Here is an 18,281-nt window from a genome sequence, read left to right on the forward strand (position 1 = left end):
TTCAAGAAAGTTTCTGGAATATAATGTCGTTGATAAATTATGAAATTAAACGTTCATGTTGTGTAACTCTGGATTCCTATATTTGATGATTTCCAACCTCCTCCCTCCATCGTAGTTGTGATCGCGTGATGGGGCGGTGTAAGTTGGTTAATTTATCTGCGGGGCTGGTCTCTCTCTCTCTCTCGTACGTTCAGTGCGTTGAATAGTTTATAAAAGAGCATTTTCGGTGCTCACAGCTTGGTGTTACGTACACTTCGTGAACAGCGAGTTTAATTATAAATGACTCCACACTGTGACGTGCCGAGCGTTTCCGGGATGACGCTGATATCCTTCAGTGGTAAGCACCAAGTACGAGGGCTACACAACAACAAAAACAACCATTTGATGATTCCCGAGGCCGAGTTCACAACACTTACATTCAATGACTCGGTACTGTGTAACATTTGGAAATTACAATTGATGTCGGGGACCGAGGGAGTCATGTGTTCTCGTGTCTCGTTGACGCCGACGGGCCTCGCCGTGGTTTCATATGCGCCACCATCCTTGTATGACAATGATTCGGAACTTGGGGCCCAAGCGACAAAGGAAGGGTTTCATCTCCGTTGTCTTTGTTGTGTGTGTTGTCCATTTGAAAGCACAATTTTTATTGAGCCGATATGTTTGATCGATGTACAAGCAAATATCTATCTATCTTCTATTATATTAATACGCTAAGCCATATTTTGTGGATGTATCTCCGAAACTGCCAGACGGATTGTCGCCACTTTCGCCATGCGGGTGCTCTGTGGTCTAATGAACAGCTTGGGCTATGTGAGATCGCGCCACACGGACACGTTTGGGAATTTTTGGAGATTTTCGAATTTTTACATTCGTTTGCATGGCGACGTGTGACGTCACCACTGAGGCGTAATGACGTCATGACATCCGTCATTCGCTGACGTCACTACGTGTGTCGTCGACAGACCGTCGCCGCTGAGAGGCGTAATTCCACTCTGAGAAAAATGGTCTGCAATGTGAAACCCTCTTCTGTACATGCTGATTACCTCAGAAGGTGAATTTGACACAAAAAATGTAACAAGAAACATTGTATCTATCTGCAATTCCGTGTGTGTGTGTGTGTGTGTGTGTGTGTGTGTGTGTGTGTGTGTGTGTGTGTGTGTGTGTGTGTGTGTGTGTGTGTGTGTGTGTGTGTGTGTGTGTGTGTGTGTGTGTGTGTGTGTGTGTGTGTGTGTGTGTCTGCGTCTGCCTGCGACCGCCGTTTCTCGACAACCGCCGGTCCGATCTGATTGAAACTTGCCAGGAATATTGCCGGGGCCCCGCAGATGTGCCTTTTCGAGGTTTGATGTCAATCGAACGAGCGGTTCCCAGGTTACGGCCATTTTATTGCTTTTTTCAGTGTTGAAAAGGTGTATATATCGCAGCTGAAGTGTCGTTCCACCTTCTCACCTTATCATGCCATTTTTTTTCTCACAGTAATGATAACAGCATATTAATAATAATAGCACAATAATTGGCAGTAATAAAAAGAATAAAGTGATACAATGACCAATGTCTGTCAACCAATAACGACCTATATATTGTCTGTCAACCAGACAGGACACGTTGCTATGACGTCACAATGCTTCCTCTTCGGATTGAAACTTGCTCGGGATATTGCCGGGGCTCCACGGATGTGCCTTTTCGAGGTTTGATATCAATCAGACGAACGGTTCCCAAGTTATGGCCATTTATCTGTCAACCAATGACAAGACACGGTGCTATGACGTCACAATTAATGTTTGTTTGTTTATTTATATATTTATTTATTCTTTTTTGCACGATTGACGGTCCGATCTGATTGAAACTTGCCAGGAATATTTCTGGGGATCCGCGGATGTACCTTTTCGAGGTTTGATATTAATCGGACAAGCGGTTCCCAAATTACGGCCATTTATCTGTCGACCAATGACAAGACACGGTGCTATGACGTCACGAATGATGTCACAATTAATGGGATTTTTTTGTTTTGTTTTTTGCACAATTAACGGTCTGATCTGATTGAAACTTGCCAGGAATATTGCTGGGGACCCGCGGATGTGCCTTTTCGAGGTTTGATATTAATCGGACGAGCGGTTCCCAAGTTACCGTCATTTATCTGTCGACCAATATCTGTGAGAGAGTGGGGGCGAGAGTGGGGGCGAGAGTGGGGGCGAGAGAGGGGGCGAGAGAGTGGGGGCGAGAGAGGGGGGCGAGAGAGGGCTGCACATACTGGCCCGCCCCTACGGGCCTGTACTAGTATTAAGAAATTTGATAAACCACATTGTGAATTCTGGATATATTGACGTCCTAACGAACCCTCACTGTAGAAACTTCACGCGGAGCGCGGGTTTGGCTCGTTTACATTACTTGCATTTTATATTTATATACATATGTATGTAGTCGTGGAAAGGTGGGGGCGTTGTCTTGTAACTAAACTTGTCGAGGAGCATGAAACAGTGTAAACTCTTACATGTGAACCAGGGACGTTGGAAGATGGTGAACTCATAAAGGCTGACCCATCCATGGCCTGTCCTGTTTGGTGTTCCCATCTGAGCATGTAGCTCGTGCTTCAGGTATTCCAAGGTTCAAACCTCATGTACAGTACGATGTTAGTTCGTCCAATCTCGACTTCATGTTGTTCATTAGACCTGCCTACCTCAGCAAAACTGCATGCATTGCACGAAAACTGTACGCTGAAAATTACACTGAACAAAACGAAAAATTACAAAATATAAACGAGGCGCTTGGTAGGTCGGGCGCATACCTCCGCCATCAGTGTGACCACTCCTCATTTTCATAAATGCCAAGGTGAGCCAATGAAAAAAAGCCAAGAATTCACAAGGTTTTGGAAAAGCGATGATCATAGAAAACCTATGCGCCAAGAAAAGTTAAAGAAAACCAAGACGTTAAGGTGAACAACGAATAGCCAAGATCTTGTGAAAAAATCCAATGAGTGGTCACACTGATCCACCACGCAATGCCTGATCCAGTGGAACATATCGGGGCCAATACATTTTTGTGATATGCTAAACTGTATATTGTTTTTGGTCACATCTCCAAGAAGAATCACTTTAAAATTAAAAAAATTCTCGTATCCGGATCTCGATTCGGACCTTCACCAAAATTGCATCAATTCGTCCTCGTTACATACCCAACCTGTTCACACTAAGTTTCATCTGAATCCGTCCTCAACTTTTTAAGAAACAGTTCTATTTATAGTTTTTGGACCCATCTTTCAATGGTGAATGATCACATAAAAAATTCTCGGAACCGGATTCGGATCTTCACCAAAATCTAATCAATTTATCCTTGTCACACACTCAACCTGCCCACCAAATTTCGGCTGGAACTGTCCACAACCTTTTGAGATATCCTCCATACAAACAGACAGATAAACAAACAAGAAGAAGACGTCGTGCAGAGCACGATACTTGCAAAATTAAAAAAAGCAAATTTGACCTCAAAAATAATTGGTGGTCGAATTCAATCACCAAATATGCAACTCCTCTTCAAATTCCAAGTAAGTTGGATGAAAATTGACAATTCTAGAAGTTCGGCCTATGTTGACCTTTTGATCTATGTTGAACTCAAAAATAATTGGCTCGTTGAATGATTTAACATGAAATATAAATCCTCTTCAAATTTCAAAAGAATCGGATGAAAATTGAGGATTTTAGAAATGCCACCTTAGTTGTTGACCTTTTGACCTCAAAAACAACAGGCTTCTTCCTTATGACAAACTCTACCACGTGGTGAAGATTGGTTTAAAATTGTGACCTGCAGGCGACAAACAGACAAACAGACATAATATCAAAATCGAATAACCAATGTAAATGAAAAATCTTCCATTTTGCAAGTAACAAACAAACAGACAGAGAGGGGTGAAAACATAACCTCCTGCACCTTCGGTGGTGGAGGTAAAAGTGGGTATGACTGGGTAAGGTGGGCACCGAAAGCGATGGGTTTGGGACACAAGATTTAGAAGCAAACATGGAATTTAGGCATTCAGCCTTTTCACATGCAGTGTCAGCAGTGCAGCCATTTGAGTTAAGTGAGAGGATGGAGGGGGAACATCCACCGGAAACAGACTTAACTGGATGCCACCAGGATCTGGAGAAGGGAGACAGGTTTGAGAGTTCAGACTTGAAATTAGAAAGATGCTTTCTGGCTCTCCTGAGGGTAGACACACACTTGTTCCGAGCTTTGTGGAAGGAACTGAGATTGCCTTCAGGTGGATTAGCCTTCCATGATGCGAAGGCAAGTTGTTTCAGGACGACTGCCTCGCCACAAGCTTCAGTGTACCATGGACAGGATGAAGGGAAGGACAACTGAAGATGAGATAGGATAAATCTGTGCATGAGAGAGAGCAAGTTTCTATGGAATATTTCCCACGACGAGTTGATGTCGGAGGAAGTAGCGATGGGAGACCAGTCTAGAAGTTTGATGGCTGCTTGAAGACCCTGCCAGTCGGCCTGAGTGAAATGCCAGACTCAACGGCGATGAGGTGGTTCTCTCATAACAGCCAGAGAGATGCCGACTTTGACAAGCATGTGATCAGATGAACCGATTGGATCAGAGGAAGAACAGATATTTGTGGGGAAATTGGTCAAAATCAGATCCAGAAGAGATGGAGTACCATTGGTTGAGATCTGGGTCATTGATTGATTGAGTCAGTCCCAAAGAGTCACAGAAGTCTTTTGCTGAAGTGCCTTGGCAGGTGAGAGAGGTACCCACATGCAGCCAACTGGCATGGTGACAGTTAAAGTCACCACATATGAGGAAGAGAGAGTTTGGATGAGAAGATAGAAGTTGGTCCATGTTTTCGGAGAGTGAGATGTAAATGGAGTCATCACTGTTTGGTGGACGGTACAGTACACATATAAACATGAGGTGGGAGTGGAGGGGAAACTGTAGCCAGAGGTAATCCTGGGAGTGTGGGGGAGTGAGAGCAGTGCATGGTCAGGTCAGGTATGGGAGCATGTGCCAGAACAGCGCGTCGCTGCGTCCACTTTCCGCCGGTACTCCAGGGGCCTCCGTCTGGCCATCCCCCAGGCAGATGCCAGGCCCATCCCCATCTCCTTGAGATGATGGTCAACTTGCTGCAACCATGAGGCACGTGGTCGGCCCACTGGCCTCCTCCACTCATGAGACTCCCTCGCTGAGAGAATCTGGTGAGCAGGATCAGCGTCAGGAAAACGAGCCACATGTCCATACAGCCGCAACTGACGCTCACGGACTATGCAGGTAACAAATCTCATCCGAGTCTCTCTCAGCAACCGCTCGTTGGACACAAAATCCGACCAGCGATAGCCAAGGATTCTCCGAAGAGACCTGGTACCAAAGGAATTAAGTCTCCGTCTCAGATCCTTGGTCAAAGTCCAAGTCTCGCACCCATAGAGCAAGACTGGAAGTACCAAGGACCTGAAGACTCGGACTTTCGTCCTCCCGCACAGGTACCGGCAGCGCCACACCCCATGATCCAGTGAATCCATGACTCCCCAGGCCCGACCCAGACGTCTATTGACCTCCGGCTCACAACCTGCGGAGACATGAATATCACTGCCAAGGTAAGTGAATCTATCCACGACCTCAACATCCTCACCACAAACAGACACAGACAGGACAGCAGCATCCAAGATGTCACCGAAAGCCTGGATCTTTGTTTTGACCCAAGAAATCCGCAATCCCAACGGCTCCGACTCCTCATTCAGCACCTCGAGGGCCCCCAAGAGGATGTCTAAAGTCTCCGCAAAGATGACTGCATCATCTGCAAAATCAAGGTCCGAGATCTTGACATTGCCAAACGATGCACCGCAACTTGATCTCTCTGACATCCTCCCAAAAATCCAGTCCATACAAGTGCTGAAAAGTGTGGGGGCAAGTACACATCCCTGACGAACTCCAGTAACAACTGGAAATGAGTCAGAGGCGGTACCACCACACTTCACAGCACTCTCAGTACCAGAGTAGAGTTCAGACATCAGATCGATCAGTTTTGGTGGCACCCCACGAAGACCAAGAATCCTCCAGAGGACATCCCGATTCACTGAATCGAACGCTTTACAGAGATCAACATAGGCTGCAAGTAGCCCCTGCCGAAACTCTCGTCTGCGTTCGGTGAGGACACGAAGTGCAAGGATACGGTCAATCGTTGACCTCTTTGGTGTAAAGCCTGACTGCTCTGGACGCTGGTGCTCAAGCAGATTGTGGCGAACCCTATCAAGAATTATCCGAGCAAAGACCTTGCCCGGCACTGAGAGCAGCGTCACCCCTCGGTAGTTGTTGCAGTCTTGGCGATCACCCTTCCCTTTCCAGAGAGGGACAACAAGGCCCCTCTTCCAGTCAGTTGGGATGATGCCTGTGTTCCAGGCAGAGCACAAAACTGCATGCAACGACGCGAGTGCAGCATTTCCACCAGCCTTGAGAAGTTCGGCATGGATGCCACAGATCCCTGGAGCTTTGCCCCGTTTCAACTGGTTCACCGCAGCCCGTGTTTCCACAAGCGATGGTGGACCACAGTTGATTCGAGGGTCAGCAACAGGGATTGTAACACCCTTGACGTCCAACTCGACAGCTGGGGGATCAGCCTGGTACAACCGCTCAAAGTAACCGGCCCAGCGGGCCTTCACTTCAGACTCCTCTGTCAAGAGCCTACCACTCTCTGCTCGAACTGCAGTGCTCCGAGGGATGGGCTTGGATGAACGTAATGCGCGAATTCCCCTGTAAGCGGGACGAGAATCACCTGACCACAGGTGATGCTCTACCCCCTCACAGATTCCTCGCACATAGGCCTCCTTGTCCACCCTCAGTGCACGTACAGTTTTACGCCTCAGCTCCCTGAACAGCTCAGCTCTGCCATTCAGCCTGGCCCTGCGACTCTGGTCAATGGTATCCAGTGTCCCTTGAGAGACAAAATTCTTCTTTGCCCTGCGGTGAACTCCAAGGCATCCACCGGCAACATCAAGGACGGTGGTCTTGAAGGTGCTCCACAACTCTTCAGGACCCCCCAAAGCACCCAGACCCCCAAATGTCCACTCAGCCTGTTCGCAAACTCCTCAGCTACTCTCTCATCCCTGAGCTTGGCAACATCCAGCCTAGGCTGGGATGGTACCATTCTCCAGGATTTAAGGTGCAGCTTTAGAGTTGCTACAACAAGCCTGTGGTCAGTATTGAGGAACTGAGCACTCCGGTAGACCCTGCAGTTCTGGATCATCCTCCAACGACCGTCAATGAGGACATGGTCAATCTCCTTTGCCACACCGCCAGCGTTGGAATACCAAGTCCAGCGATGAGCTTGCGGGCGCTGAAACCATGAACCAGCCACCCTAAGTCCATGACTTCTTGCAAAGTCAAGGAACTTAGTGCTATTCTGGTTCATAGTTCCTGACCCATGGGGACCAACACACACCTCATAACCATCCCTATCAGTTCCAGTCGATGCATTGAAATCCCCCAAGACTAGAAGTGTATCTCGTCTGGGGCACTGATCAACCACAGACTCGAGTGTGGCGTAGAATGTGTCCTTCACGGTAAGATCACTCGCCTCAGTCGGAGCATAAATAGAGACCAGGGAAATGACACCTAAGGAGTGACGAATCCTTAATCTCATAATACGCTCGTTGACCGGTGTTACCTCAATTATCATTGGGGTCAGCTTATTGGACACAGCTACAGCAACTCCTTGGGTATGGTAACCATCAGAGCGACCAGACCAATAGTAGGTGTAACCACCCACCATTATCTCGCCGCAATCCGGTCTCCGAACCTCAGAGAGAGCTGCAATCCCGATGTCCAAACGCTTGAGCTCAGATGATAACAGAGACAGGTGATCATCCTCTCTTAGGGATAGGACATTCCAGGCACCCACCCGAAGGGACCGCCTCAGGTTAACCCAAGGAGACCGCCGTCTGGTGGACGACACCTCAGCACCACTCCGACACACTCTCCCGCAATCTGACCCAGGGATGTTACCCCGTGGTTTCCCTCCTATCAAAGATTGGGGGTCCCGAAGGCTTTGCCCCAATCCCATCATCCGGTGAGCTGCCCTGCGAAGGGAAGCTGCACAGGAGGTACTCCCACGGAGTGGGTTTTCAGATTTTTTTGCGTTTTTGCGTTTTGCGGAATGAAGCGTTTTACGGTGGCTGGAGTGCAAATCCTGCCACCAACCTCCTAATAAGAAGTAACCCAACTGCAGGAGGACGTCCGCAGACACAGTTGGGCACTAGATATGGATGGCCGTTGGCTCACAAGGAGCTCCTCCGCCCTTTGACAGGTTTTGTTTTTAATCCTGCTGGGTGTCCATATCCAAACACCCTCCTCACCAGAAAACCTGGTGGGGGAGACGGTTTAGTCGCCGACAACCCGACCATGGAACAGGTTAGTACAGGTTTACATGGTACCTGTAGCAGGTCACAGATCGAACCTGACCTGACAAATGGAGAGTGAGGAATAGAGTCTTTGATGCATGCATGGAGAGTGAGGAATAGAGTCTTTGATGAAGAGAGCAACTCCTCCACCAGGACGAGGCTCAGGTCTGTCATACCGGAGGAGGGAGTAACCAGGAAGAGAAACTTGGGAGTCAGAGACATCTTGAAGGAGGAAAGTTTCTGTTAAGCAGATTATGTCTGATTTGTCAGTGGCAACCTGTATGGAAAGATCTGTTAGATTTGAGCGAAGGCCCTCGGATGTTTGGGGTCCACACTGTTAAGGAAGAGGGATGGGAGGAGGTTTTGGGTGCAGTGGAGGGGAGGAGAGGGGAGGGTAGGAGGAGGGAGGAGGAGGTGGGGGGAGGTAAGGAGAGTTATTGAAAGAGTGTGGGGGATTGCAGAACAGCTAGGGGAGAGAGCTGGATGAGGAGAAAAGGCTCAGTGGTGCTGGGTTGAGGTACAGTGGGGAGTAATAAGAGAAGAGGCAGAGGGCGCTAGAAGATTGCAGGAGGTGGAGTGATGAGGTGGAAGAGAGGAGGGGGAAGGAGGTACCTTTGTGGATGTGAGGGGGGTAAACTTTGGGAAGGGGGAGTGAGGGGGAAGATTAGAGAGGAAGGGTTAGAGGGGAAAGTTTGGGGAGAAGGGTGAGGAGGGAGAGTTGAGGGAGAAGGGTGAGGAAGGAGAGTTGAGGGAGAAGGGTGAGGAAGGAGAGGTGAGGGGAGAGTTGATGGAGAAGGGTGAGGGGAGAATTGAGGGAGAAGGGTGAGGAAGGAGAGTTGAGGGAGAAGGGTGAGGAAGGAGAGTTGATGGAGAACGGTGAGCGGAGAATTGACGGAGAAGCCTGAGGGGGGAGAGTTGAGGGAGAAGGGTGAGGGGGGAGTTTTTGAAAAAGGTGAGGAGGAAGAGTGTGATAGTTGCTTTGTGAGGGAGGATTGAGAGGGAGGGGAGCCGATGAGAGCAGACATGGCCAAGGTGCAGGAAGGCGATGGCAGAGGTGGGGAGAGGGTAAGGATGAGACTTGGTGGAGTTATGGTGAAGAAGAAGGGAGCAGGCAGGGGGAGGTACAAGATTTGAGGGGTTGGGAAGAAGGGGAAATGAGCTGAGCGGATGGAAGGAGCATGTTTGTGGTGATGAGTGTTCTGATTGAGAGCGTGAGATATCTGTTTGGTTAGAATGGAGCCCACAGATGTTAGAACACCACACACTTTGGGACAACAAAGGAGGAGCTGATACTGAAGCAGAAGACAGTGAATAGATCAGATGAGGAGGAAGATGGGAGGGTAAGGAGAGGGGATAACAGGTGAGGGGTGAGGAGGAGGTAGATTTAAGTTGGTGGGGTGAATTGGCACTGAAGTTGGAAAAAGGACGATTGATGGAACACGAACATACATTGCAAACTTGTTTTTTTTTTTAATTTTTAAGTCAGAGATGCGATTAAAGACATTACATGAGGGATGCAATAAAGGAGAATTAAGACAATGGAGAAAAGAAACGTCGTAACAGTGGGACGTTTTAAACACGGGATGAAGGAAAGTTCAAATTGAAAACAGTCTTTTGAAGAAGAAAAAGAGGAGTGAATTATGATACAATACTGAGAACCACACGTGTGAAAGTGGAAGTTGTGACATTTTAAAAGAACGTTTTTAAATACTTTTTTAATCTTTTGATTATGATTATGTAGGGTTAGGTAAAGGAAAGGTTGAAGAAAAATTGTGTAGGTGTTGGTGAATTTGGATCAACAAATGCAGAAGGAAGCTGGTAGTTCGACAAAAGTTACAGGAATGAGAAGAGGGGGTAGAGAAACACGTGGTTACAGGAGGTGTAACGTGTGAAGTTAAAATAATTTTTTTTTTTTAAATTAGGTTAAGGAAAGGTTGAACAAAACATCGTGAAGGTGTATGGTGAATGTGGGTCGGCAAAAGTGGTAGATGATAAATCGGCAGGAGGAGGAGGAAGAAGAGTCGGTGCGGGAAGTCACGTGGTCACGTGGGATACAACATGAGGTAAAAGTTTTTTGTTTTTTTTAAAGACTTGAAACAGAGGGTATAGTTGAGAGGGATAGGAGGGTGGAGGGAAAAGTGGAGAAAATAAAAACTGATGGTAATAAGGAGAATATACAAATAAACATGATCGTGCACACAAACGGGAAGAAGGATAGGCCTCAAGGAAACCCGATATGAAAATACGACAAAAACTCCACAATTAGCACAAGTTTTAACACAAGACTGAACTTGAAACACTCAGTAACACAGAGATAACAAAATGACAGTTAAAACTTGACAAAAACGACCGGAAAACTTATCTTTGTGAAAGTCGGCAGAGACCCTGAAGAAGAACCGCCACCGTCGCTCAAGAACCGGAGATTAACCCACTCCATCAGGCTGTGGATGAAAACTTTGTTTACAAGAGATTATAAACTTCATCAGACTGAAAACTTGATAAACTGGAACGACACTTGTAGAGCATAAAGTCTCGCCTCGCGCGTTCATTCTGAACAAAATTTGCATCGTTAACTGAACACGCTACCATTATGGTCCATATACCCGTATCATCCATGCACCCTATTATGCCACATAGTTTCTTGGCATGGGTTATGAATGTCATAAATTTAATACTTCACTCGTATCGTGTCATAGATCTGATATATGACATTTCAGATTTTTCAGATAAAGATTTCAATCCAACCAATTCTCGCTGGAATAGCATTTCACTGATGACATCGTTATCACCCTATATCCCACACATGGAGTTGATGACATATGCCGAGTTTCAATTATTTTCGTTGAGTGGTTTCGGACAAAATGATGTCCAAATTTTTCCCTTCAATCCAATAGGGTTGCCAGACCGTGTGACCTTTGATGTCAGCATTAGCATTAACATATTCTCAATGGGGAGCCCCTTTCATGTTTAAAGTTTTGCATCGATCGTACAAGTGTTTGCAGAGAAAGCCATTTTTAAAGTGAAAATATATAGATGCGGACACACACACAGCCAACCAGCCAGACAAACAGGCACACACACACACACACACACACACACACACACACACACACACACACACACACACACACACACACACACACACACACACACACACACACACACACAACACACACGGGCATTGCAATAGTCTCACATCCCCTTCAGGGTGAGACTAACAACTAACATTGTTCCGTACTTCTTGTCACACATCAAGCACACTTGTCTGCTCCAAGGAAATATGTATTTTGGAACATTTACTGAACCTGCTTAATGAAAAGTTTTTCTTTTAAAATCAAGAGATTAAGTGAAAAAAAACATTGAAAGTTGTGAATTTGTACTCTGTTTGAGTGATACTATGTTGTGTTTTTGCACGCGTTGATGTGCAGACTTCTGGAAACGACAAGAAAGGGGATGGAACAAACAACAAATGGCCTAACAATACAAGAAGAATACAGCAACAGCATTACCATTTTAGTAAGAGAGATGGTGAGATGATACACAGAAAAGGTCAAGTTTGATTCCAACTTTTTCCTGATATGTCTATATTAATGGAGATTGGTAAGCGTCCCCATGAGGTCACAGCGCCATCGGAGCGAGAGAGTGGCTTTGAGGCAGTTGTTTGTGAAGATGTTGCCGAAATAGGAACAGTGATTGACAAGGAGGCAAAAGGAAAGGCAGAGTTAATCGTGCCTCTGCATGAGTTTCCAGAGTTGATGGAAGAGTGTGCCGAGTTGCTCAGCCGTGAGTGGAGGGTCGGTCCAACTGCTCGCCTTGTCTCTCTGCGCCGCTCTTGTCACGATTTCCCCCTCTCGCTCGTCCTAGTTCGCCCCACCACGGGGCAGCCAAAAAATCTCACCGTATGTAGACTTTTTGACTCAACCATTTCTAACTTTTCTCCGTATTGATAAAATGCATTGCCTAATTGATTGAGTGCAAACCTTTTGTACTTTCAGGTGATTGGCCATTCCAAGCTGTCTCGAGTGCTTAGTTTTCCCAACGGCCTTTATGTGGAGTCTGTCATTGTGACGCCATGCGTAAGAGGTCATGGATACGGCAGGCGGCTCATGGAGGCAACGGAGCAATATGCACGTGCTCGAGGGTTCGAGACGCTGTATCTCAGCACGTACGACAAACAGCACTTCTACGCTCATATTGGTTACAGTTTCTGTGCACCTGTGGATGGGGAAAAACCTGTTGGGAAGCTCGTTAGCTCGTCTTTCCTGCAAAAGTTGTCTGGCGCATCAGAAAGAGCTTTGCATGATTTTCCCTCATCACCAATTGACTTTGAAAGAAATAAATGCAATTTAAAGGCCCAGTATTCTCAAGAAGATTTATGTGCTGAACACTGTGATTCTCAGGAGAAGACGAAGAAGGCAGAGACATCAAGTTTTCAGTCCTCAATCTCTGACACTGAATCCAAACTTGAAGATAAAACTTACCCTGATCAGTTGCTGCTGCCGCCACCACCACCACCACCACCACCACCCATGCTGACGTCAAATTTGATGCCTTTTTCTTCCAGGAGACGTACTCTGGTCTACTCACCTCCACCCCCACCTGACTACGTTCCGCTATCCCCGGCTGAAAGAGTTGGTTCGTTCGTGTACGACTCCAGCTTGCCTCAGACACTGGACTCCACACCCTATCGGGATGCAAAAGGAAAACCCATCTTCTGGATGTTAAAACAGATCTAACTGTCAACGATCACAGTGCATCATAATATGTGGTCGTTCAGTGCCTCCTGTGATCTGTGCTTTTGTCATCATCTGACGTTTAACAATGGCGGAAATGTAATGCTGACTGTTTCAGGAACCCAACCACGTGGTCATTATTTATATGAGTGAGGAGTGATAAGGCCTTGCAAGTTTTAACCAGATATTTCATCATGCTTGTGCTGCAATAATCAATTGCAAGTCGACGTTACAACAAAAAGCTTGGTGTTGGCTTCACGGTTAAGGTGGCTGGCTTAAGATCTTTTAGTGTCTTGAGTTTTTAACCCTTGTCGTGCTGTTAAAACAACACCGGGGAGGGGGGGGGGGGGTTGACTTAACCTGTAACGCTGCCGATGTCGGCAAAATGAGTAGCAGCTTACTGGGAAGAATGCATCAGAGTCGCGAGTGTCCTGTATTGGAGTAGTGACTCATTCACTATTGTGTCGCCAGCCAAGAAAACATGACATCGGCAGCCCTATACATCTGAAGACGTGAAAGGAGTGCTTCTTCTTTTTCTTCTTTATCTTTTTCTTCCTCCAACAAATCAAAAAGTATTATTTAACCAAATATGTGCCTTTCAAGCATGGTTTGATTTCGTGCAATACTGAAGTGTATAAGCATGTTCACGTCGCTTATGGGTTTGTATGCATGTGAAAATGTTTTATTAAGTGAAAAGTTGAATAATGCCTTAAAAAATAAAGATTGTTGATGCAAAAGGAGATTCTTTAGATATGCTAAATTATTCTTTGCAAGATATAGGTTTCATTAAATGTTTTTTTTCCTTCATTGACAATTTTGGGAGCACTTTAGAAATTAATCTTTCATCCACTCCTTGACTTTCAGATGACACCAATGCAAAAGAGTTTTGAAATTGTTTCTGTTGGTGCATAAAATGCCTCGTCCGTAGGATTTTTAATGTCCACCAACTAATGCCAGCAATTTAACGTCGATGTGAGGGACTGCACACACATTGATGAATCACCCTGCCTGTAAAACACCAGGATGACAGTTTAGAGCTAGGTCGGTATCCGAACCCAGGCTAGACAGCTCGGAGGTGAGTGTGCATACCTCTAGCTAGACCGTCCTGCTAGTCCAAATGTATATTAGATTGTGGAAGTTAAAATGTCATGAACTTTGGATATGCAAGGGGTAATTTTGGATTGTGTCACACAGGAGAAGGATCTGGGGGTGGTAATAGATATGGGAGGTAAGCAGGCAGCACAGTGCCAGGCAGCTACAGGTAAAGCAAATAGGGTTTTAGGTTGTATTCAGAGGGGCATCATTTATATATCAAAAGAGGTGGTGTTAACATTGTACAGGAATTTAGTGAGGGCCACATCTAGAATATTGCATGCAGTTTTGGTCACCACAGTTCCGGAAGGACATAGATGCCTGAGAGAGGGTTCAGCGCAGGGCTACAACATTGATTTCGGGTCAAGCTAGACTCAGCTATGAGGAGCGGCTGAAGGAAACAGGGCTTTATACACTAGAAAGGAGGTGGTTACGAGGAGATATGATAGTGATGTTTAAGATAATGAAAGGTAGAGATAAAATAACTGCGGATGAATTATTCAACAGAGTAGACAGTGATAGAACCAGGGGCCATAGCCTCAGAGTAAAGAAGAGGAGAGTTAAGACGGTAGCAAGACAGGGGTATTTTACTCAGAGAGTAGTTAATGCATGGAATGGCCTTCCTGGAAAGGTAGTGGCAGCAGAAAAAGTAGATAAGTTTAAATTAGAATTACATAGGTACCTGGAAGTTGTGGAGATAGAGGGGTATGGGGATGTTGACAGGACTTTTAGGTAGCTTGAGCATTGATGGGTGATTATGTGTATGGAGTGCTGTTGGTGGGGGTCTTGTCAAGGGGGGTTGTGTGGTTGATGTGTGTTTTTAACCAAGCCCATGCCCCCTCCCTTGAGGAGAAGAAAAAAAAATACAAAAACTTCATGATATCTTTTAAAAATAGTTAATTAGAAAATATTTTTGCATTTTCTTTCTTGGATCTTGTGTAGATAAATTAGTTTGGTGTTCGTGCAGGCATGATGGGCTGAATGGCCTCCACCTGTGTTAGATTTCCTTGTTTAAACTTGAGATAAATTACTGAGCCACCTCTATTAACTTGCTTCTCACGTTGTTGACCTCCTTTTTATTTAAGGACAAATCAGGTTGCTTTTTTCACCATTGTCTGTTGTCATAACACAATTAGAACAAACCTTTTAACAATCAGAAATTCCCCAAATCCAGAATCACTGCTCACCACTCATTTGGGATCACCAGTTAACCTGGTGTTGGTTTAGCGGTTAGGTTGGTGGGTTGGGATCCTAGGGTCCTGAGTTCAAGCCCTGTTGGCTGCTGAATTAGCACCCTGAGACAATGGAATTTGGGGGAAGACGTTCAGGCATAACAAATTATTTTGCAGAGATGACTTTCTTAGTGAGTATATGATAACGCAATGCTGCCAGAGAACATGTACTTTTCCCACCAAACATGACAGCCATTGCTTGACTGCCGAGGTTTTCGATGTCAGTGCAGTTCTTGCCTGGTGAAGTGAATGCAATTGCGTAGGATTGGAGGAATGAATCACCTTTCACGAGTTTTTGGAAGGCTAATTTCTTTCCAACACTACAAACACAGGGTGTTGAATTGCATCCTATGAAAGCATGAAGAAACTAGAAGGGCACTCGGTAGAGCGTATACCTCCGCCATGTAATGCCTGATCCACGAGAACATATCGGGCCCAATCAATACATTTTTGAAATATCGTGCCATATATCATTTTTAGCCCCATCTCTCAATGGTGAAGAATCACGTAAAAAATTCTAGTAGTTGGATCTGGATGCAGAATTTCACCAAAATCTAATCAGTTTGTCTGTGTCACACACCGAATCTGTCCACAACTTTTTGAGATATCCTGTCCACAAACAAACAGACAGAAAGGGGTGAAAACATAACCTCCTTCACCTTCGGTGGCAGAGGTAATAACAATTGTGTGACACGACTCACTGCCAAGTACACACTTTATGCAATTGTTGTACACTTTTGGAATGCCTATTGACTGACTGTCTGATCTAAAATCCAGTGGTTTGCCATCTGCAGTGGTGTAATAGAGAATAATAATGAACAAGTCAGTGTCCTCTCCAATTAGCGTGGTGGAATGTGCATCTGCAGTGTCAACTGCAGCTTTAGCAACGTCCACATCAGCGTCCCCTTCTGTCTGAATGTCCGTACAGCCCACCCTCCTCAGCTCATCACTTATTAAGCTGATTAGTTGTTGCTTGTTACTTCCCTTTGAAAGGAATTCTTCCTGCTTCCCTTCAAATTCGGTTTCACTGGTGAAGTTCACAACCGGATAATTAATGTTTTTTTTTCTCCTGTCTCTGGTGTGCGTTATCCTTTATTGGGGGACCTGCCCCATATCCATCAAACACAACAGTTGCTGCACCATAGTGCTTACTTGTAAAGTCAGCATATGCCTTGGCTATTTTACCATAAGTATCTTCCCTCCTCCACTTCAGCTTGCGTAGTTAGGAACCTCCGTAAAGCACATATCTTTCAGTCTTCGGGATAGCATCTGATGTCGCTTCACTTGGTGGTATCTTGTTACAATGGTCATCGATGGCTTGGGCTAGTTGAGGTTTGTCAGCCTTTCTTAAGATTTTTGTGTCCTCAAAAAGGGGTGACGGGTATGGACTCAGCTCATATCTCATCACCTTCTCTGGAGACAGATGTCCTGAACACTACAAGGAATCGCTGGAACAGTAAGGCCAGAATCAATGGTTCTGTCAGGAGCATCCTTGACAGCAGATGAATTTCCCAGGGTCTTGACTTTGTCTTTCCTCTTGAAAGAGAAGGAAAATACAGGCTGTCCAATCATTCTGTCGATGATGTTCCTTCCAACGGATTCATATTCATGCACATTGACGTCTTCTTTTGCCACCATACCATTGATGATATTTCCCAATGAGGGGTCAGAGGAGAAAGGTGAACATGAAATCAGCTTTGTGCTTATCTTCGAAAGGTCTGATGCGTCTCTTTCAATTCTGGCATCAGTTGAATCTTTGTGTTGTTCACTTGCGGTGCATGTGAGATAATTGAACTCCTGCATGGCAGTGTTGAACTTAGACATTATGATAGAAATAAAAACATTCAACATTCAAGAAAATAATGCTGAAAGAAGGTCAAAATAAGTAATATTTAATAAAGAAAGCAATGAAGCAAAAAACCACTGTCCTATATCAAATCGTTTGGGAGTGTTGGCCACCGTATTGGCCACCATCTTGGATTTATGGATTCGGTGGACGTAGTAATAAATCCATTGGCATCAATGAATTCCTTGACCCTTAAAACCTGAGGTTATATACAAAAAATATTGTTCTACACCTAATAATAAGGAAGTTACAGTGAAAAGAACACTGAAAAACCTTTTGTTAGAATTTGTTGAGGGTTAGGGTGTTGTTGTTTTTTTTCAAACATTGACCTGCTTATAAATGAAAATTAAAACTTTGTTAAAATTAATGTTTGTTATTTCTAAAATACAAAATCTATGTTCATGGAATAACAAGGTGTTGGAAGAAAGAAGGGGTGGGAAACAGCTTAGATTCATGATTGCATGCTTTGGCAATGTTGTAACTTGTAATACATGCATTTACCCCGGTAACAAGTAGGTGAGTTATCGGCAGCAATTTACCAAATTCTTGCCCAAATCACATCCAGTCGAACATCAGGCTGGGGCTGCTGGAATGTAAATGATTTGGGTAAAACTTCCCTCTCCAGTCTCGGCAGGTGGGATGAGAAGTTGGTGTTTGTTTGTGGCACTACTCCTACAGTTCTGGGCCAAATCCATCCAGAATTGCTACATATAATCAGCATGACCCCAATTAGCATGTAGGGGTGTTTTTATCTTTTCTGGTGGTCTTGGAAGCTGGGCGTGGGGAGGGGGAGGGATGCAAATTCTCTATGTAAATGTGTATCGTGAAGCGCCTCCTCGAGGTGGGAGAGGGTAGTACAAGACTCCATAATTTACAGAACAGTATTCCTGTCCCCGCATTTTCCAGTGCTTGAGGTGTTTTGAATTACAAGTAGTAGATATGTTTTTGGTTCATACATGTAATCCGGGTTTTTTTTTAAATATTATTTTCGGGA

General features: G+C 45.3%; 1 protein-coding gene across 4 annotated transcripts; it reads left to right on the plus strand.

The window, feature by feature from the left end:
- The first annotated feature begins 179 nt into the window (after nucleotides 1-179).
- NAA80 (N-alpha-acetyltransferase 80, NatH catalytic subunit) lies at nucleotides 180-15,239 on the plus strand. Of its 4 annotated transcripts, XM_085898188.1 has the most exons (4): nucleotides 445-1,051; nucleotides 1,593-1,685; nucleotides 11,813-12,283; nucleotides 12,380-15,239. In XM_085898188.1, the coding sequence occupies exons 3-4, from the start codon at nucleotides 11,963-11,965 to the stop codon at nucleotides 13,118-13,120; spliced, it is 1,062 nt and encodes a 353-aa protein (XP_085754314.1). In that variant the 5' UTR covers nucleotides 445-1,051; nucleotides 1,593-1,685; nucleotides 11,813-11,962; the 3' UTR covers nucleotides 13,121-15,239. The 4 variants fall into 4 exon arrangements, with proteins under 4 accessions (XP_085754312.1, XP_085754314.1, XP_085754313.1 ...); XM_085898186.1 differs by lacking the exons at nucleotides 445-1,051; nucleotides 1,593-1,685 and adding an exon at nucleotides 180-337 and having other exon boundaries at nucleotides 12,380-13,854; XM_085898187.1 differs by lacking the exon at nucleotides 1,593-1,685.
- Nucleotides 15,240-18,281: the final 3,042 nt, after the last annotated feature.

The sequence above is a fragment of the Eptatretus burgeri genome, chromosome 10, assembly GCF_056783735.1.
Source record: "Eptatretus burgeri isolate ZD-2024b chromosome 10, Ebu_testis_v1, whole genome shotgun sequence".
NCBI lineage: Eukaryota > Metazoa > Chordata > Myxini > Myxiniformes > Myxinidae > Eptatretus > Eptatretus burgeri.